General features: G+C 37.6%; 1 protein-coding gene across 1 annotated transcript in view; it reads right to left on the bottom strand.

The window, feature by feature from the left end:
- COL22A1 (collagen type XXII alpha 1 chain) overlaps positions 1 to 22860 on the bottom strand; it is a 523255-nt gene that overhangs the window by 66542 nt on the left and 433853 nt on the right. Inside the window, exons 44-45 of the mRNA XM_027845270.1 lie at positions 17421 to 17534; positions 13494 to 13547 (exon numbers count right to left, since the gene is read on the bottom strand). Of these exons, the coding sequence (XP_027701071.1) occupies positions 13494 to 13547; positions 17421 to 17534 (168 nt within the window). The remainder of the gene's footprint in view (positions 1 to 13493; positions 13548 to 17420; positions 17535 to 22860) is intronic.

The raw sequence follows: 22860 nt of genomic DNA, 5'->3' as shown, positions 1-22860 counted from the left end.
AAGTAAGAGAAGTAGAGGAAAAACTGGGAAAAGAAATGAGAGTGATGCAAGAAAATCATGAAAAACTAGTCAACAGCTTGCTAAGGGAGACCCAAAAAAATACTGAAGAAAATAACACCTTAAAAATAACCTAACCCAAATGGCAAAAGAGGTCCAAAAAGCCAATAAAGAGAAGAATGCCTTAAAAAGCAGAATTGACCAAATGGAAAAGGAAGTCCAAAAGCTCACTGAAGAAAACCCTTTCTTAAAAATTAGAATGGAGTAATGGAAGCTAGTTTGTAAAACAAAACCAAAATAATGAAAAAAAATAGAAAACAATGTGAAATATCTCATTGGAAAAACAACTGACCTGGAAAATAGATCCAGGAGAGATAATTTAAAAATTATTGGACTATCTGAAAGCCATGATCAAAAAAAGAGCCTAGACATCATCTTTCAAGAAATTATCACAGAAAACTGCTCTGATATTCTAGAACCAGAGGGCAAAATAGGAATTGAAAGAATCCACCAATCACCTCCTGAAAGAGATCCCCAAAGGAAAACTCCTAGGAATATTGTAGCCAAATTCCAGAGCTCCTATGTCAAGGAGAAAATCTTGCAAGCAGCCAGAAAGAAACAATTCAAGTATTGTGGAAACACAATCAAGATAACACAAGATTTAGCAGCTTCTACATTAAGGGACCACAGGGCTTGGAACATAAAATTCCGGAGGTCAAAGGAGACAGGATTACAACCAAGAATCACCTACCCATGAAAACTGAGTATAATCCTTCGGGGAAAAAATGGACATTCAGTGAAATAGAGAACTTTCAAGCATTCTTGATGAAGAGACTAGAGCTGAATAGAAAATTGGACTTTCAAATATAAGACTCAAGAGAAACATGAAGAGGTAAACAGGAAAGAGAAATCATAAGGGACTTATTAAGGTTGAATTGTTTATATTCCTACATGGAAAGATGATATTTGTAATCCATGAGACCCCAGTATTAGGGTAGTTAGAGGGGAAAAAAAATTACACATATGTAGTGTATAGATAGATAGACAGATAGATAGATAGATAGATAGATAGATAGATAGATAGATAGAGGTCACAGGGTGAGTTGAAGATGAAGGAGTGATATCTGGAGAATAAAATTAAGGGATGAGAGAGGATTATACTGGGAGAAGGAGAAAGGGTGAGGTAGAATGGGGGTAATTATCTCACATAAAACAGAAAAGAAAAGGGTTTTACAGTGGAGGAGAATCAGGGGACGGTGAGAGGGAATGAGTGAACTTAATTCTCATCAGATTTGGCTTAAGGAGGGAATAACATACACACTCAAATGGGTATGGAAATCTATCTTACCCTACAGGAAAGTAGGGTGAAAGGGGACAAGAGAGCAGGGGGATGATAGAGGGGAGGGCAGATTGGGGGAGGGGATAATCAGAAGCAAACACTTCTAAGGAGGGACAGGGTCAAAAGACAGAATAGAATAATTGGGGGGCGGGATAGGATGAAAGGAAATATAATTAATTTTTCTACAACATGACTACTATGGAAGTGTTTTGCGTGACTACACATGTATAACCTGTATCGAGTTGCTTGCCTTCTCAGTGAGGGTGGGTGGGGATGGGAGAGAATTTGGAACTCAAAGTTTTAAAAACAAATGTTAAAAATTGTTTTCACACGCAACTGGGATAAGATATACAGAAACCTATCCTGCGCTACTGGAAAACAGAAGGGGAAGGGGATAAGAGAAGGGGGGGAGATAGAAGAGAGAGCAGATTAGAGGAAGGGGTATTCAGAATGCATGTCATCTTAGGGTGGGGGGAGGGATGAGATGGGGAGAAAATCTGGAACTCAAAATCTTGTGGAAGTGAATGTTGAAAACTAAAAATAAATGAATTAATTTTTTAAAAAAGTAGAATTGGCTAAATGGAAAGGGAGGTCCAAAAGCTCACTGAAGAAAATAATTCCTTAAAATTAGAATGGAGCAAATGGAAGCTAATGGCTCTATAAGAAATCAAGAAATTACAAAACAAAACCAAAAGAATGAAAAAATAGAAGACAATGTGAAATATCTCATTGGAAAAACAACTGACCTGGAAAATAGATCCAGGAGAAATAATTTAAAAATTATTAGACTACCTGAATGCCATGATCAAAAAAAGAACAGGGGAAGAGGGGGAAGGTGAGAGGGAATGAGTGAACTTTACTCTCATCAGATTTGGCTTAAGGAGGGAATATCATACACACTCAATTGGGTATGGAAATCTATCTTACCCAACAGGAAAGTAGGGGGGAAAGGGATAAGAGAGGGAGGGATGATAGAAGGGAAAGCAGATTGGGGGAGGGCATAATTAGAATTAAACACTTTTGAGGAGGGATAGGGTCAAAGGAGAGAACAGAATAAACAGGGGGCGAGATAGGATAGAGGAAAATATAGTTAGTCTTCCCCAATATGACTGTTATGGAAGTGTTTTGCATCACTACACACATATAAACTATATCAAATTGCTTGCTTTGTCAATGAAGGTTGGTGGGGAGGGAGGACAAGAGAGAATTTGGAACTCAAAGTTTTAAAATGATTGTTAAAAATTGTTTTTACATGCAACTGGGAAATAAGATATACAGGCAATGGGGTAGAAATATATCTTACGCTACAGGAAAATGGAAGGGGAAGGGTATAAGGGGGGCAGTGATAGAAGGGAAGGCAAATTGGGGGAAGGGGTATGCAGCATCCCATCATGGGGTGGGGAGAGGGGAGAGATGGGTAGAAAATTTGGAACTAAAATCTTATGGAAGTGAATGTTGAAAACTAAAAATAAATGAATAAATTGGAAACAAAAAAAAGAAAAAAAAGAAAGAACACAGAAACACAGAAGACGTAGGACTGTCCTTAACTTACTGCATAACCTTAATCAGTCACTTGATTTCACTGGGCCTCAGTTTTCTCACTTCTAAGATGTGTTTTTAGACTAAAAGATTTCTAAGGTTTCTTTCAGCTCACATTTTAAAGGGAATAATAATAATAATCTAGGATATGTCCAGGAAATATTGATTCATAAAAGGATGGGTGAAAAGAAATGGGCATGTATTAACCTAAAGAAAAAATAGCTTAATGTGGGATGATTCTTTTTAATATCTGAAGATCTGTCATGTGAAAAAGGTATTAGATTTATCTGTCTAGCTTCTGGGAGAAAAAACAGAAGAATCAATTATTTATCTACTTCATGGTGTCACTGTGAATGAATGAAGTGTTATAAACCTTAAAATGCTATATAAACATAAGTTATTATTGATATTGTTATGATTATTGTTCTGACTGTTTTCTAGGAGCCAGATTTCTCCTGAATATAAAGAACTTTGTTTTGCACATGGTTAGCATTTTAAAATGTTCCTTAATAAAGAAGAGCTTTCTAAAGTTTGCATAGTCTGTCTTCTAAGTCTATCTTCTGAGCTCCTTATAATTAGAGGTATTTAAAGAGATGTTACATTAAAGGATGATACGATCATCATTGGCCATCATGACCTTCTCCTTTTACAGATAAGGAAATGGGGGCCCAGAGAGATAAAATGATTTGCCCAATGTCACAAGGTCGTAAGTATCAAAGGTGGGATAGATACTGATAAAAGATGGAATGTGGTATGAAGACAGAGAAGAATACCATGTAGAAAAGTCCTGGCTTCAAATCCCATTCCTGCTATCTGTTATCTGTGTGACTTTGAGCTTAATCTATCTAGTTCTCAGTTTCTTATTCTGTAAAATGAGAGTCAGATAGAATGTTTTCTAAGGTCCTATATAACAGCACTAAATCCTTAAACCCACTTTACAGGAGGCATTAGTCTGGCAACTGGGGTAGATGATCTCTGAGATTTTGTGATTAAAAGTCAAAACCCCAGCACTCTGTACAAAAAGCCATACAAAATGGCTTCCTAATGAGATTGTAGTGGAAAAAGCTTTTGTTGAGATGAAAAGAGAAGCAAGTTGGCTACAAGAAAAGAAAAAAAAAAGGACAATTAGTAAAAATTCCCACTCCTTCCACCTCTTTCTTCCTGTAATCATTTCTATTGTTTAGAAATACACAAGTGCTGGTCTCAGTCTATGTACACCTACTGAAATCTCAATGAAATGAAATGATCTTACAGCAACCTGAGCTATTCAGGACAATTTCCTCAAAAAGGGAGTCATTGTTTTTTTTGTGCTCTAAATTGCTTTTTGTACTCAATTACTGAATGAGAAAGTAGGTTTCAACCTTCAAATCAAGCCAGGGTAAATCTTCCTTGCTCCACGACCACCACAAAAAGCAGAGAAAGACCCATATCTCGGCTACACTTGGTGTTCAAGGGAAGCAAATCATCCCCCAGATACAACTCACTCTCAGTGCTAAACTTCACTTATATGCTACTCTACCTACCCAGAAACGCTTCACCTCTCTCCATAATGGCTTTACCCATAAGTCTTTAAGTAGGTGGTACAGTGGATAGAGTGCTGGGCTCAGTCAGGAAGACTCATATCTTCCTAAATTCAAATCTGGCCTCAGACACTTACTAGCTGTGTGATCCTGGGAAAGTCCCTTAACTCTATCTGCCTCAGTTTTCTCATCTGAAAAAAAAAATGAAATCACTCTAGTGTCTTTGCCAAGAAAACCCCAATGAGGTCATGAAGAGCACAGCATGATTGAAATGAGTAAACAACAATAAGGATTATCTTCCATTCAAAAATCATTTTCCCTGATGCTCCCCAGAGTTTCAGATTGGCATTTCCAAGTACTGCTGCATATTTTCAGGTGGGATGCAGCCAGAACCTTAAGGCAAACATACTCACTCTTGGAGTCAGATAACCTGGGATCAGGTTTTGGCTCCAAAACTAGCTGCTACTGTTCGAATCAATTACATTCTCTGGGTCTCAGTTTATTCAATTATATAATGAAGATAATGCTGGCATTACTCATTTCACAGGCCTGCTGTGGGTGAAAGTCCTTTGTAACCTTTACAATGAAATACATTTGAGTGGTTGCTACTATTTTCCTTTTGATTTTCCTAACCCTCTAAATGACATCATTTTTCCTGCCTCTGAGATGGGCAACCTTAGAATCATCACATATCTATCTTGTTACAGCCTGTACCTTCATAAGGCATCTAGGTGGTTTAGTGGATGCAGAGTTGGACCCAGAATCAAGAAGACCTGAGTTACTAGTTGTATGATTCTGGGCAAGTCACTTAACCTCTGTTGGCCTCAGTTTCCTCATCTGTAAAATGGGGATCATAATAGCATTTATAGCTCCCAGATTAGAACACAGAATGTTAGAATTGGAAAGGACTTTATAATATAGATTAAAAAGATAAAATTCCTCATGTACATGACAGTCCTTAAAATACATAAAACAATTTTGGGAAGGGAATTAACAAACTGGAGCTTGTGAAAAAGAATTTAATAATTAGGTGGGGAGGAACCTTGAAACCCTATTATATGAGGCATGGTTGCAGGAGGTGGGGATGTTTTATCTGGGAAAGAGAAGATTTAGTGCAATATAGCAGTTGAAGACTGTCCAATGCAAGAGTAATTATATCTTGTTCTTCTATACCCTAAAGTCCTTTGTAGTTCTAATATTCTATGTTCAAAAGTTCTTTTTCTATTTAAAAGTTCAATGTTATTTTTTTCCTATGATTTTCTCCTCTGTGGTCTCTTCTAGATCTAAGATTCTGCTTGACATGTTCCAAAGTCCTTTTCCTGTTCTAAAATTCTCTTTTCTCTCATGTTACGTTCTGTGCTCTAAAATGTTTTTAATCTCTAACATTCTCTAACATATTGTTTAGGAATAAAACTTCTTCATCCTAATTGTTTGACTTTCTTAGGGGCAGTACACTAGGACAGTGAGAAATATGATGCTTGAACTTCTAAAAAAAAGGAATTGGTATTTTCAATCTGGAAAAGAGCTTTCATTTCCAGTTCTGGAAAGTTACCAGCCATTCTGGTCATCATTCTGATTAGGATCTTGCTACTTCCTCCCATTTGATTTGGACCCTAATTACCACAGTGGCAGCTATCTCCAAATCCTTTAAATCTTAAAGCCAGTGTTTTATACTTCTTGAAAGCCCTGGGAGGCACTTATCTAATGGGCAACATTAACCTCCAAAGAGCTCAAAGATATGAGATATGAGCTGCTAAGTAGGGGAGATAGATTATGGCCAAGATAGTTCCCAGCTAATACCCATGTGGTCTTCAGGATTTCACAAGAATTGGACGGGTGATAAAATTACACATACTCTAAAGATGACGGAGAAATTTGTCCATGCAATCACGCTCCTGGAGGGAAGCTTTCTTTGAATATTTAAACATGCATTAATTCATTTAACAAATACTTAATAAGTGATTACTATGCTCCAAGACACTTTGCAGAACTAACAATCTAAGATTTTATGACAATCTGTTGTTACACTGTTCTAAGCACTAGGGAAGATTAAAAAATAAATAAGATATAGGCTGATCTTCATGCCAACTCCTGTCAATTCTCTGTTCCCAACACCTCTCATGTTCATCATCTTCTCTCCTCTGGCACTTTCCTTATCACCTCACAAGTGGATTAATATGATAACCTTATTGGTCTCCTTGTCTTAAGTCTCTCCTCACACCAGTCCATTCTCCATTCAGTTACCAGTTATCTTCCTAAGGTACAAGTCATCCTCCTACTCAATAAGTTTCAGTGGCTCCTTATCGCCTCCTGATTAGAATATAAAAATCTTCTGTTTGGCTTCTAAAGCCCTTTATAACCTGCCCTGCTGCTACCTTTCCAGTTTTCTTAAATGTTACTCTCCTACATGTGCTCTGTGATCCAGAGATGGTGGCTTCCTTTTTGTTCCTCACACTGTCCTGACTCCATGCCTTTTCACTGGCTTTCCTCCATTCGGGGAATACTTTCTCTTCTTTTCTCCATCTCCTGATTTCCATAGTTCCGTTTGAGTCTCAGTTAAAATCTCACCTTCTGAAAACAGCCTTTCTGGGCTCTCCTTCATTTTAGCCTTCCCTCTGAGATTCCCTCCAATGTGCCTTCTCGCATGTTGATAGTTGTTTGCATGTTGTTTCCTGCACTGGAATGTGAAACCTTTAAGGACAAGGATGTTTTGGCCTTTCTTTGTATCCCTACCTCTTAGCATGGTAGTCACCTGACCCTGTTTGCCTCAGTTCCTCATCTGTAAAATGAGTTAGAGAAAGAAATGGCAAACCATTCCAGTACCTTTGTCAAGAAAAGCCCAACTGGGGTCAAGAAGAGTTGGACGAGACTGAATTCACTCAGCAACAACAACACTTAGCATGGTACCTGGCCCATAGCAAGTACTTAATAAATGCTTGCTGACTTGACTTTACATACGCAGTAATCTAATAGGAATTCATTTGCATGTAAACAAAATATAAAAAAATGGTGACTCAAAGGCTGGGTGACTCATAGCTGGAAACATAATATATATCATTAAGGCAAAAAGAGGGTCAAGAAAAAGATAAGGGGGCAGTTAGATAGCACAGTGGATAGAGCATCAGGCCTGGAGTCAGAAAGTCCTGAGGCAAATCCAGACAGACACTTACTAGCTGTGTGATCCTGGGTAAGTCATTAACCTCTGTATTGCCTCTGTTTCCTCATTTATAAAATGGGGACAAAAACAGTGCCTACCTCACAAGGTTGTTGTGAGGATCAAATGTGATAATAATTGTAAAGTGCTTAGCATACTGCCAGGCACATAGTAAGGATTATATAAATGTTATTGTTATTATTATCATTATCATTATTGTTATTATTATTATTATTGGTAGCTTGCCTGTTTAGCTTAGCTTTTGTGCTTGGACTAGATTCTTTTGCATAGGAAGATGCAAAGGTCTTTGGGAGCCTAAGGAAAAACTGAGTGCCTTTAGTTGAAGACAGCCCTTTGTGGTTTGTTGAAAGAAAGCTTCTGAAGTAATTTGAGGGGGAGGCAGATTATCAATCAGTCACTGATGGAAGTTAAGGGGGACCATCTAAGACAGATAGAGGCTTGAAGCACAGACATTGATCCTACTAGCCAAAAGAAGTAGGTTCAAAGATGCATTAAATGAATACCTGAGGGCTCCAGTTAGCTGCCTACTTGTTCTGTGTTCCAAAAGTTTGACACGTGGAAGGCAAGATGCTGGGATCTGACAGACTTCCCTCTCTTTAAGGAGAGAAAAGCCACATATAGTTAAGACTCTTGGAGCTGACTGATCTATAGAGAGAAAGTGTCTGGGGGTGTTTTCCTAGTCCAATAACTTTGTGTGTGAATGGGCCTCTTTTAATCACTAAAAGATACGAATCTTAGGTCCTGCGATCTAAGCTAAAAGATAGAAGGCAGAGACCATGCTTCACCTTATAAGGAAGAAGTAGCATAGACCACGAGCTGGAAAGGATATCGGTAGTTGCCCAGCCCAACCTTTTGCTTTTCTAGATGAAGAAATTGGGGCCCATGGATTTTAAGTGATTTTCCTAATGTGACAAAGGCAATGGGGGAAAGAGGGAGGCTAAGAGAGGGAGGAAAGGAGAAAGAGGAAAAAGAGGGGGGAAAGAAGGGGAAGAATACAGGAGAGGGAGAGAAGGTCCCCAAGAAAAAGGTAGAGAGCAACAAAGATATGGGGTGTCTTGAGGCAGCTACATGGTGTAATGGATAGAGAACTGGGCCTGTGTTCAGAAAACCTGAGTTTAAGCACTGCCTCAGATACTTATTAGCTGCATGATCCTGGGCAAGTCATGTAAACTCTGTCTGCCTTAGTAGCCTCATCTTTAAAATGGGGATAATAGCAACTACATCTCAGGCTTGTTGTGAGGATAAAATGAGATAATATATGCAAATCACTTTGCAAACATTAAAGTGATATATAAGTATAAGGGTAGAGTTGAAACACTGTTACTTTAGCTCTGACACTTTAACTTCTATTCAATCAAGTAACCAGAACTGAATGTGAAGAGAGCCCGTAGACCTTCTCCAAACAATCAAAGCTATTGTGTGAGAGACTGGGTCATGAGCTAGGCAATTTGTATTAAAAAAAGAAATAATCTCAGAACCCCGGGTGAGTGATTCTGATGGTTCAGATTCAAGGGGTTGGAGCAGCATGGCATTTCCAGCATGTCTTTGGGGAGCAAAGGAAGAACTGAACTGTGATAAAGAAGGGAGATACCAAAGAGAGCAGGCATCTCAGAGCAAAAGACCCAAGATGAGGGAAGTCCCAAGAAAAGGTCGACTCTTTTCATAACTTCTCCTCCCAGTGTCTATCTAGCCACAGATAGACATTATAATATAATTTGCTGTTTTATTCTGCAAACATGTCCAGTAAACCAAATTTTGCCTCAACCTCAAAGCGGTCAGGTTTGAATTAGATATAGATACAAATACAAATCATAGGTAGAAAGTCCAAGCTCTGCCTACATGTTAAGCATTTTCCTAACTAGGGACTTGGAGCAATTGTGAACAAATTTATAACTCTCTGAAATAAATTCCTTAAAGCTGAAGATGAAAGAACCATGTGGACCCTAGGGTTAAAATGAGGTAATTATTGTAATAGGGAGTTATATAAATGTTAGCTATAATTAGATATTAGTAAGTGGCTCAACGGGGAGCCGATCAGTAATGAGCAGACCCTACAAGAGCGGCATGAGGACATCACAAGAACACATCAATGGCTTTGTAGATTCATAAATGTGAATTGCCCCTTCAAAGTGTGCCCCATCAAAATATATTGCCTTGTGCCACCCCTCCCTATGTCCCCTGGCCCCATATGATTTTGCAACTTGCTCTCTTTTCTAAATGTTTGTGAGGTGTATCTACTCTTATTGTTAATGGTATGTTAATCTGTGGAACAGTGCATTACAGTTGTACTTGGGACACATCATAGAACTACTTTCCTCACTATGCTATTTCAAATTAAATGGCTTGCTTGGAATCAATTATCTTCAAGAAAACTAGTAAAAGTAAACACATTTCTGGTGGCTCATGAATAAGATCAGATGAAGAGAACATATTAAATGAAGGGAGATAAGGAAAGGCTTAACAGAGAAGGCAGCATTTAAGGTGGACACAGAAGCATGGGTAGGATATAAAGGTGGCGATGCAGGTTGGAGGAGGACAATGTGGACGAAGACATTGAGGCAGAGAGCAAATTCAGGGTGGGGGGTAGGGAGTAGACCAGTTTGGCAAAAATCACAGAATAAATCACAAGAGAAGCCTAGAAAGGTGATTTGGGCCCCATTCCTAATGGGTCTTGAATGCTAAGTTAAGGAATATGAATTTTAATAAGAAGACAATAGAAAGTCATTACAAGTTTTTGAGCAAAAGAGTGGTCTGATTAGAGATTAAGTGAGATAGGATGGGAAAGACAGATTTTTGGAGAGAGACTGAAGGTTGGGAGACTTACAATGAGGATATTACAATAGTTCAAATGGGGAATAATAAAGACATGAGTTAGCATACTGGCAGTAGGCTTGACAAGAGCAATGCCCTAGCAAAGGTCAGTAAACTATGGCCTCAGAGCCAAAGGCAAACTGCTATCAATTTGTGTTAAGGCCCTTAGGGAACTAAGAATGAGGTGTTGTTGTCTTTTGGGGTCTTTTTGTATTTTTAAAAATATGACAAAAATTTATGTAAAAACAATTCTTAGCTCACAGACCTATAAGCAGTCCTTAACCATAGTTTTCTCACCCCTCTTCTAGAGTAGTAGGAAAAATTCTTAGCCTGGATGGAGTCAGGGGAGTCCTTGGTTTGAATCCCAACTCTAACACTTACTGGTTGTGTGACCTTGGGCAGGTCACTTAACCTTGCTAAATCTTAGCATTCTCTTCTGTCAGATGGGATAACACCTCTAATATCTACTTGATAGGCTTGTTATGAACAAACATTTAAAGTGCTTTACAAAGGCTACCTATTATTATGTAAAGTAGGTGAATTCAAAGGACAGAAAAGGAGATTTTTTTTTAACCATAGAATGTAAGCAACTTAAGAGCAAAGACTTTCATTTCTGTGCTAATATTTCAAGGGCTTAGTATTGCACCTAGCCCACGGTAGATGCTTAAGCCTTGTTGAATGAAATTGAATGGTGGGGACAGATATGCATAGAATTTGGAAATAGAATAGATGTGGGTGATGAGGAGTAGGGAGGATTCAAAGCTGACACCTGAGACTGTGAGCCTCGGGAACTGAGCGGGGAATAGAGGCTTTCTTGCCAGACTAGAGAAATAAAGAAGGTGAGGTGACCCCGAAATAGAATTCTAAAGGGACAAAGATGGAAGATGACCCCCAAGATATCAACCTTCACATGATGGCAGGCTGATAAGGAAAACAGTTGGCACATAGGGGCAAAATTCCTTATCTGTATAATTGATTTGTTTCAACACAGGCAGTTTTAGAGGATGGAGTATTAACTAAGAGTAGGAGCCTCAGTGAAATGGCAAGTTTGAATTACTGCACTCAAAAAGAAAATCTTCCAGCCAGTCTAGCCTCACCATTGCTGATGACCACAGAAAGAATAATATACAATAAGCTGCTCATATACTTTGGATATTCATGGGAAAATTTTGCCTTCTTGATTGTCTTCCAAAATGACAATTAACCAAACAAATAGATGAATGAATGAATACAGAGGGAAGGAAGGAAAGAAGGAAGGAAGAAAGGAAGGAAGGAAGGAAGGAAGGAAGGAAGGAAGGAAGGAAGGAAGGAAGGAAGGAAGGAAGGAAAGAAGGAAGGAAGGAAGGAAAGGAAGGAAATTAATGGGATTTTAGATCTCAGGGAAAAATAAAACACAAAGACAAACCCAACGGGATCTTGACTGTATTAAGAGAAGCATGGTGTTCAGGACCAGGAATAAGAAAGTCTGAACATGCTTTGACATGATCATATAATAAATGCAATATTGTTTTCAGTGCTCCCACTTTATTGTAGGAAGGGAATAGATATGCCCAAGTATTGAGAGGAGGATAACCAAGATAACAAGGGAGGAAACTGTATCCCACTCCACATGAGGATGGTTTGAAGGAATCAGAACATTTGTCCTGGAGAAGAGAAAGTATAGCGGAAATATCTTTTGAATATTTTAAGAGTTATTGTCAGATCTAGGACCAATGAATGGAATCTACAGGGATTTGTGCTCAACATAAGGAAAACTTATTAACAACCACAGGTGTCCAAATGAGGAATGTGGTGCCTTAAGAAGAGGTGAATTTTCTGTTACTGGAGGCCTTTAAAGAGAGGCTTGCCAAGACTGTTGTAGAAAACATTTCTTTTTAAAGTATGAGTTGAACTAGATAGCTGCTGGGATCTCACCAAATTCTGATTCTGTGATTCTCTGTTGCACTCATAAGCATACTCTGCTAGGTGGAGTATGGCAATTCACAGGTTTTACTTAACATTTAGTCATTTAACATGTAAGAACTTGCTAAAACTCAGTTGTCTAATAGTCCAATGGGCTGACTTCAGGTAGTGAGCTCCCCATTGCTAAGGCTGGATGAATACTTAACAGAGCTATTGTACAGGAAGTTTCTAACCAGATTGAACTAGATGATGAATGAGGCTCCTTCCAAAGTTGGGATTCTAAAGAAGCTATCAAAAAGTAATAGACACAAAGGAAAAGGAAGATAGCCTTCTTTTGAATCTCATCTCTGGTACTTTTTGCCTAAGTGACCTTGGATGAGTCATTTTCATTTTCCTCCTCTCTTGAGTGAAGACATGAGATGATTTTTAAGATTCTTTTTCAGCTCTAAATTCATATAGAGCTCACTCCACTGTAATTGTAGGCCAGCAAAGCAAATTTGCCTCATGTTACAATTTTCTCCCCAGAGACCTATGCCTGACAGTCACCAGTGGAATTGTGGTATAGGGAGTTTAGATAAGACGGCCAATAAGGAAATTTAAGATCTTGGATTTTATGACGCTATAATATTTATAAGTTGCATCAAGTGTGGCTCCACCCACAGTGGATGCCCTTGCAGATACAAAAGATACATAAGACAAAGTTGTCACCCTCAAGCTGCTTTCCTCGCTGGAAAAGAAGATATAAACAAACAGCTAAAGATCAATAAAAGGCCCTTTAACATAAATAACTAAATGAGATATAATTGTGAAAATGTACATTATATATAAGTAAAAGATTCTTATTGGCTGTAGGGAAGTCTTTCTAGGGATGATAGGATGTTCCAAAGAGGTAGCCTGATATGAAAGAATACACAAAGGGGTTAGAATCAGGAGATGTGGATTTGAATCCTGGTTATGACTCTTTAGAAGGTGTATACTGTGAACTAATGAGTCAATTCTCCCCCATAAGCTTCAGTTTCCTCACCTGTAAATTGGAGATAACAATACTGTTATTGCCTACCATATAGGATTATTGTAAGGAAAGCTTTTTGCAGGTGCAAGCTTCCATTACAAACATACACACATAATATAAATAATTATGATTTTCTTCTCCATGATTGAAAATAACCAAATACAGAAAATTGAGAAATATTTATTGAATCTGACTAACCTTTGGTCCAGTTACTCCAGGAGGTCCTGGGAGGCCTTTGAGTCCAGCATCTCCCTGTGATGCAGAAAAAGCAAATAGACAAGAATGAATGAATGGGGCTACTGCCTAGAACCACTGACAAATCATCACCCTAAAAAAGTATTCACTGAGTGTGCATCTGGATTCCTAGAACTCTGGTAAGCCAGAAAAAATGGTTAGCATGTGACAATTGAGAGTGCATATGTCTAATCACATAGAATCACTGGTATATAGAAGGACTAGGGGAAAGGCCCATCAATATGTTAGTATAATTATTGCTAGAGATGAAGCAGGAACTGGTTGAAAGAGTCCAAGAGATAGAGACACAAGACCAGGGTTCCAATCTTGATTCTGTCATAGCTGTATGGCATTGGACAAGTCATTTCTGTTCTCTAAATTTCAGTTTCCCCATATAAGACAAGGAAAAAATACTCCCATAACCAAACCCATAGTGTTTAGGGGAGAGTATAATTATATATAATACCATACACAGATATATACATATATATATATATATATATATATATACACACACACATATATATAGTGTGTGTGTAGATAGTGATATTGTACATTTAAAACTATACAAAATAGATATATTTTATACTTTAGTTAAAAAGCACTTTAAATACATTATCTCACTTAATACTCACAAAAACTCTGTAGTTTGTGCTAGTCTTGTTTCCATAAGGAAACTAAAATATGAGGTGGAGAAATGTGTCTAAGTCTACATAGCTAGTAAATGGAGAAGCCATGACAAAAACCCTGGTCTAGTGATGACTGATAGATAGATAGATAGATAGATAGATAGATAGATAGATAGATAGATAGATAGATAGGGAGATTGGGAGATGATAGATAAAGGAATTGATAAGGAAGTATTGATAAACATACATATAAGTATATTGATATATAAAATATACACATATGTATATTTACTCATTGGAAGACCTACCACATCCATGAAAAAAACAGGTTCTGATTTATATATTTATACTTTTTTTCATTGGTCTAGGGGAATCTCTCAGTGAGGAAATACCCTCTGATAATATAGAAAGGCATATTCTTATAGTCCCATAAATTTCCTTTAGGCACCAATTACACAATTTGCCAAAGGTCGTACAGCGAGTATATGTCAAAGGTAAGACTTCAATACTTAAGACTCTAAGACTTTAACATCAGGTCTCTATTTTATCCTGCCTGTCATATTTTAAATGTGCACATGTGTATGTATATATCCAAATGTTATTATTATTTGTGTTATTAAAAGGGAAGTATATGAATAGTTGAGAGTCAGTGTTCTGTAGTGGAACAAGAGTTGATTTCAGAGTCAAGAAGACCAGTGTTCAATTCCCACTTTGACTTGTTAATTACTGGCTGTGTGTTAGGCAAATTACTTAACTCTCTAACTGTAAAACTAGATGTTGTAGAGGAGGTGTTGAGGTGTTGAGCTGCACAGCTTGCCGGAGTTTCCTCACTGGGAATTCTCTATACTAGTCAAAGCATATATTTTTTCTAAACATTTTGAATCTTATGGTATTTTTAAAGAAACATAACCTTATTTACTTAAAAAAAAGTATCACTTGAATTTTGATCCAAAATAAGGAAAATTTTCTAACAATGAGAGCTATTCTAAACTGGAATGGTTTGCCTTGTAAGGTAGTGAGCTCCTTGTCACTAGAAGTAGTTGAGACTGGATGACCACTTGAATAGAAAGCTATAAGGATGATTATTGTCTTGAATGGAGTTCATAGCAGATGTCTTTTGAGGTCCCTTTCCATATTACCTCACAACTATTAGATTGACTAATATGAAAGAAAAGGAAAATGATAAGTGCTAGAGGGGATGTGGGAAATTGGGATACTAATACACTGTTGGTGGAGTTGTGAACTGATCCAATCTTTCTAGAGAAAAATTTGGAACTATTCCCAAAGGGCTAAAAAGCTGTACATATCTTTTGATCCAGTAATACCACTACCAGGTCTGTATCTCAAGAGATTAAAAAAGGAAAAGGGCCTAAATATACAAAAATATTTATAGTGGCTTTTTTTTGTGGTGGCAAAGAATTGGAAATTGAAGGGATGCACATCAATTGGAGAATGGATGAACAAGTTGTGGTATATGATTGTGATGGAATACTATTTTGCTATAAGAAATGATGAGCAGGATGCTTTCAGAAAATACCACAGTGACTTACATGAACCGATGCAAAGTGAAGTGAGCAGAACCAGGAGAACACTGAACACAGTAACACTGATATTGTAGGATGATCAATTAATTCTAAATACCTTAGCTATTGTCAGCAATACAAAGATCCAAGGCAGTTCCAAAGGACTTATAATGAAAAATGTTATCCACCTCCAGAGAAAAAAAAACTGTTGAAATCTGAATGCAGATTGAAGCATACTAATTTTTACTTCATTTTTTCTTGTTTTTATTTTGGTTTGTGTTTTCTTTCCCAACATAAATATGGAAATGTTTTGCATGACTACACATGTATAACCTATATCAAATTGCTTGCCTTCTCAATGAGGTTAAGGGGTGGGAGGGAGGGAGAGAATTTGGAACTCAAAATTTTAACAAATATGAATGTTAAAAAATTTTACGTGTAATTGAAAAAAATATTAAAAAAGACTTCAGTGTCTTTGTTTTTTTTTTTTCATTCATTGTGTTCCTGATTCTCCCTGAATGAAGTTTTATAACATCACAGGATCTCAAGAGCTAGAAGGGACCTTCAAGGCCATCTAGTTCAACCCCTACTTGGACAAGAATCCCTCTACATCATCCCTAACACATGGCCATCTAGTCTTCAGAAGCACTCCAGTGAGAGACAATCTACTATGATCAAAGGCAGCCCATTCCACTTTTGGATTCTGCTAATTCTGGGGATTGGGGAAGGTTCCCTTGCACCAAGCTTAAATTTATCTCTCTGAAACTTCTGTCCCCTTCTCATAGTTCTGCCTTTTGGGACTAAGCAAAATTAATATAATCTTCTCTATAACAGCAACAGTCACATTCCAGCTAACTAAACATCCCCAATTCCTTTAACCATGGGATGGTTAGAGTAACACTGATTCCTTTCATAACATAATAGATTTTTATGGCCAGGTTCCTTTTTTGTTGTTTGTTTGTTTTTCCAGACTATTTCTTAACTCTGAACTTTATGTTAAAGTTGGACTCTGTTCACTTGCAGGTAGGGATGGGGAGGCACTATCCCAAGCTTCAGGATTTTTTATACTGCTGTTTTCAGAGTTAGTTCTGGACATTTGTAAGTCTTCAGTGTTTCCAAGGTGGTGCTATCCTGGGAGATGTGTCATTATTTTTTCTTCTGGTCTGCACTCTAATCTTTACCCAGGAAGGACCACTGCTCCCCTGTAACCACAAGCACTAGTGCTCCTCTCTGACCTTGAATTGTGATCACTTCCCCTGTTCCCCTGTAGCCACAAATGCTAGTGCTCTTCTACACCATGGAACAATGACCCAGAACTGTGTATGGGCAATGGAGTTGCCAGTGTCTAGTCCTATATCCAATGTCAGCTCACGGTCCTCTGGAATCTCTTTCTGACCAGTTATCCAATCTCCTTAGCATGTCTGGGCTGAGAACTACTGAAGCTGCTGCTGTCACCTCCAAGGCCCACTGTTGGTGTTGCCACCGTGTACTCTCCAGGCTGTCCCTGACCCAGATGTCACAGATCTTTCCTGCTTACCTCCTAAGTTGTTTTGGGTGGGAAAAATGTCTTACTCTGACCTTTTGTTGGCTATGTCACTCCAAAATTTGATTTGATGCATTATTTTTATAGCTGTTTAAAGGGGAATGTTGGGAATGTTGGAAATGTTGGACTGGGTTGCTGCCTCTATTCCGCCATCTTGGCTGTACTCTTTCCCCATTATTTTTCATATTCTTTTAACCTTTTTTCCATCTGCACCATCTCTTCCTGGTTTTCCTTGGAGGCCCTTATCACCCTTCAGACCTGGAAGGCCAGGAAGTCCTGGAGGACCAGGTGGACAGTCATTGCACACATCCTAAAAAGAAGAGACATCACAAACATTATTAAAACTTATTCAGTCCATAAATATTTATTCATGTCTCCTCTGTGTAAGGCCCCGCCCTGAGCACTGGCTGAAATACAAAGATTGGTTTAAAAAATTGCCCCTTTCCTCATGGAACTTACAATTTAGTAGCAGCCTAGAATAAAAATAAATAACTATCATGAACAATTTTAAAAAAAGAAACATTTCCCTATTAAAGTTATGCAAAATACACTACAAGCATGGTTGAGATATGTCTTTTCCCATTTTCATCCTTTGCCAGAGATTAACAGAAAGGAATGATGAGTGCCTAAAATGATTAAGTACTAATTTTGTCCTTCTAAAAGTATGAGAGGCAAGAAACCCTGGGTTCACAACCTGACTCACATGCATATTAGATGCATTATCTTGAACCTTTCCATATCTCCAGATAGTTTTCTATGACAGTAAGTTGTAGACAAGTTGTAGATCTTGAATAGTGGAGAGATCACAGGTCCAGACAAACAATTAAACAAACAGAAATTTAAAAGTGCTAGTCACTGTATTAATTGCTTGGATAAAATATAGTCCTTGCCCTCAAGAAGCATACTTTTTTTTTCAGTAAAGAAATAAATTGTGAGATTTGTTCAAAAATAAAACACAACAAATATATACATATTTATAAACATACACATATGCTTAGTGGTGTTATGAAGAGGAAGACGTGTTGGGTGGGTGCGTATCAAAGAGTAATTAATTATATTGTCACGGCAAAGCTGATTATCTGGAAAGGAGGAAAGACAAGAGGACTACACAAGATCTGTTATGAAGGAGTGATGTAGTTCTGGCAGACTGGTGTTCCTGGATAGCTTTCCTTGAGTCTATTTTTGGTCCCCTGTGTATCCCTGGGGAAGTCTTCTGTGCCAGTCAATCCATGCTGTTAAGTTGACCAAAGTTGGTTGAAAATTTGGGTTATGGAGGTTTTGTGTCAGAAGGTCACTGATAGCTGGATCCTAGACAACAGCTTCTGACCCCATTCTCTATTCTTCTGGGCATGCAAATAACAGAGAAAGTGAGAACCTGACATATAGGTCCATTGTCTGCCCCAATTAAATTGTAAGTTTCTTGTGTGCACATGCTACATCTAAAACAGTTTGTTTTACCCTTAAATTAAATGTGAGGTAGAAAAGTGATCAGATGTATTCTACTTAACTGGAGAAAGCTAAACTAGGAACACTGGCTTCTGAGCTTAAGACTCAACTGAGACTGCTCTCTCCAAAGTTACCAACAACCTCTCTGTGTCACTTAATCATCATTTGCCTAAGTATAAACCACCTCCTTTCCTATCCCCTATTTCCCATTCTTTCCTCCCTTTCTTCTCCAACCCTACTGTCTCCCATGTCCCACTACAGCCCTGCTTGACATTTTCATTGGGCCCTCTGGAATTCCTGTTTAACATTTAATAAACTTGCATTCATTTTTAGCTTTTTCCACTCATCATTCTTCCATCTTCTGAGTTTCAACCAGATGTGATTGCCTCCAAACTTCCTAAGACATTGGTCTTGGAAGGGAAGTTGGAATACTCCTTGCTACTCACTGCCACTTCCAGATTCTCCCTTGCCAGTCATTCATCAACTTCTTTGAGGTCTGATTTATCCAAATTTAACACCCAATCAAGATCATGGTGGCTGTTGTCTACTCCATGTCATTTGTTGCTAGATGTCAACATTATTTTTCCTTCTCAACTCCTTGTCTTTTACTAGGAGACTTTGAATATGCATGTTGATTTTTCTCCTCAAATACTCTAACATCTCAATTTCTTACTTTCCTCAAATACCATAATCAACTCCTCCCTCCACATGTCACACATAGGGATGATCACATTCTACATCTCTGTCACTCACGAATGATGGAACATCTTTTCCTATGCTTCACCCTACTCATACCTATTTTTCATCTTTATAATGACTTGCAATCTCTTTACCTCCAAGTACTTCTTCATCACCCCTACTCTGATTTCACTTTCTTACCTTCCTAATCTCAACCTTATAGTTAACCGGTTCAGCTCCACACTTTCCTATCTTCTTTGACCTTCTGCTCCTTTGTCCTATTCACCATTTGTGCTCTGCAAAACCCCAAAACTAGATTACTCCAACCATCTTCCTCTGCTTCTATTCTGGTGCTATCGGGCAAAATGGAAAATGTCTTTCAAGTAAGGTAACTGGCCCGACTACACATTTCTGTTATGTAAATTCAATTGGGTCCCCATTGGCAATCTTTTTACTCCTCTTTAATTGATTCATTACCACAATCCCCCAGAGAGACTGTTCCAAACCTCTTCTCTCCTCAAAATTCCCACATAGATCCCTTTACCTCACCCTCTCAGCTAAGGATCTTGAATAATATTTTACTAAGAAAATAAAAAAGAACCATTGTAAGTTCCTTCTCTCTCCCTTCTCTGTATCTCAAAAAACCCTTGACATCAACCCTCTCCCATTTTCTTCTTCTATTTTCACTCTTGATACCATCCATTTCTGCCTCCCCAAGAAATTTGCTCCCTCAATAATCTCTTTCTCTCCAATCTTTAATATCTCCCTATCTTTTGGTTCCTTCTCTGCTATTTAAAACAAAAACAAAAACAAATCTCCTCCATCTGTAATAATATTTTTAAAGCTTCACTACACCCTACTATCTTCTCAAGTTTTGTCCTCTCTCTGTCCTTCCATTCATATCCAAACTCCTAGAAAAAGCATTTCTGTTTATTTCCTCTGCTCTCATTCATTTCTTAACCCTTTGTAATATGTCTTTTGAGCTCATCACTCAACTGAACCTGTTCTCTCCAAAGTTACCAACACTCTCCTGGGTGCCAGATCAAATCAATTTTTCTCAATCTTCATTCCTTTCTTTGCCTCCTTGCAGCATTTGACAAGGTAGATCATTTTCTTCCCTAGGATACTTGACCACTACTTCTCAATCTTCTTTTCTAGATCATCATCCATATCACACCTCCTAACTCTATGTATACTCTCAAGGATTTGTCTTGAGAATTTTCTTCTGTCTCAACACAATCTTTCCTTGTTAACTCAATTATCACCTCTATGAAGATGATTGCCAGATCTATATATCTAATCCCAATCTCTCCTGAGTTCTAATCCCAACTACATATTGGAAATTTCAACTACCTAATACCTCCTGAACATTTCAAAATGATGATTTATAGATGTCTCAAACTCACCATGAACAAAACAGAATTTATCGTCTTTCTTTCAAAACCCATCCATCTTCAGAACTTCCCTATTTCTACTAAAGGTATCACCATTTTTACAGTTCTCCAGGTTAGCAACCTCCACATTCTCCTTAACTTTTCATTCTTCCTTTCCACATTTATTCTATCAGTTGCCAAACCTTGCCATTTTTACCTGCATAACATCTTTTGCAACTGCCCATTGTTTATACAACCACTACCAAATCCCTCTTCCCCAAAAAGAGAATGGAATCTGTGAATTATAGACCAGTGACTTTAAACAGCTATCAGATTTCTAAATGGATGGTCAGAAAATACATAGGATGGCTTAATTTAATTAATTCCAAAGGATCCATGATGAAAAATACTATCCACCTCCAGAAAGAAAACTGATGAACTGAATGCAAACTGAAGCATGCTTTTTATGTTATTTTTCTTGTTTGTGTGTGTGTGTGTGTGTGTGTTTGTTTCTTTTGCAACATGGTTAATATGGAAATAAATTTTGCATGACTTCATATATATAATCAATAGCATATTGCCTCTTAAGAGGTGAGATGGGCAGGATAGAGGGAGATAATTTGGAACTCGATTTTTTTAAATGAATTTTAAATTTTTACATGTAATTGGAAACTTTAACAAAATAAAAAAAATTTTAAAAAGAAAATATTCCATAGTTACTTTATTTCCTTTCTTGCCAGTATTTCTTAACTGGTAGACCAATAGTAGGCACCACAATTTAGAAAGGATGTTGACAACTTGGAGGGCATCCAGAGGAAGGAAAGTAGAATTCTGAGCTGAAAGTAACATGTATTTATGGTATCTAGGGATGGGCTGAAGGATTTGGGGATGTTTACCCTGGAGAACAGAAAATTTAGGGGGTGGGGCATGAAAACTGCCTCTAAGGACTTGAAAAGCTGACAAGTAGAAAAGGCTTTTTAGACAACTTCTATTTGACCTCAGAAATAATGTACTAGGAGCAATGGGTGGAAATTACAAAGAAGAAAAACAGTTGATTTTAGGAAAAGAAAAAAAAATTACTATACTTCCTAACAATGAAAGTTATCCAATGGTGGAACAGGTTGCTTTGGGGGTAGAGTATGTTTTCCAGATGTAAGATCTTCAAATAGAGGCACAATGGCCACTTGCTGAGGGGGATTCTTTCTGGAGATTGGATGGGATGAACTGCATGGACACTGATGTCACTTCTAACTTGAAAATTCTGTGATTCTTTGACTCTAAATCCTTCATATTTAAATGGACCACATGATGAGAAATGTTTAGTGCTAATAAAAACAGCTAATAAATTACAGATTGAATCAATTCCTACTGATTTTTTTGCCATGTCTGAAAAGGTAAAAAAACACAAGCTTGCCAATAAAAATGAGTAAAGCTTGTGCTAAGACATATTTCCCCACAAAATAGATAATTATCTATCACGAGACTTTGATGTGTAGGAAGACTAAAAATTAGAGTGTGGAGATTTTAGCATTCATGAGGCATTTTCAAATGTTACCCAAAGGCTTTCTTTTGGACATCAGAAATGGTTCTGTAGGAGAGCATGTGGTAAGGAGCACATTTACTACATGGCTTGTCCTAAAGCCCAAATAAGATTTTGAGCAAAGTAAAAACATGAAAATTATATATCTCATAAATATATGTTATGGAACAATCCATGTGTGGTCATAGATTAAGAGAGTAGAATTATTTCCCATGTCTTAGGAGAAAGATGACATAGGTCAAAACATAAAAATTACTTACTGAGGGCAAGGGAAGTGAGATTCTGCTATATTCTCTACCAATCAGACCCCATTTAGGGTGTTATAATCATTCTATTCACGACATTTAATAGTGGTTGTAATATTACTTGTATCAGCTAGCATTTATATAATCCTTTAAGGTTTGTAAAGTGATATATATGCAAAGTGATTATATATGTGTATCCATATATATACACATACAAGTGATTATACATGTACACACACACACACACACACACACATATGTATGAGGAAATACACCTTCTACAATATTTCCTTTTGCCCTTCCTCTGTAGTTCCTTTGCAATATCCCTGTTCATATTATCATTTAAATCTATCT

The sequence above is a fragment of the Vombatus ursinus genome, unplaced genomic scaffold (genome assembly GCF_900497805.2).
Source record: "Vombatus ursinus unplaced genomic scaffold, bare-nosed wombat genome assembly UNPS02005236.1, whole genome shotgun sequence".
NCBI classification, from domain to species: domain Eukaryota; kingdom Metazoa; phylum Chordata; class Mammalia; order Diprotodontia; family Vombatidae; genus Vombatus; species Vombatus ursinus.
The sequence above is the reverse complement of the archived record's forward strand: the minus strand, read 5'-3'. Positions and strand labels throughout refer to the sequence as shown.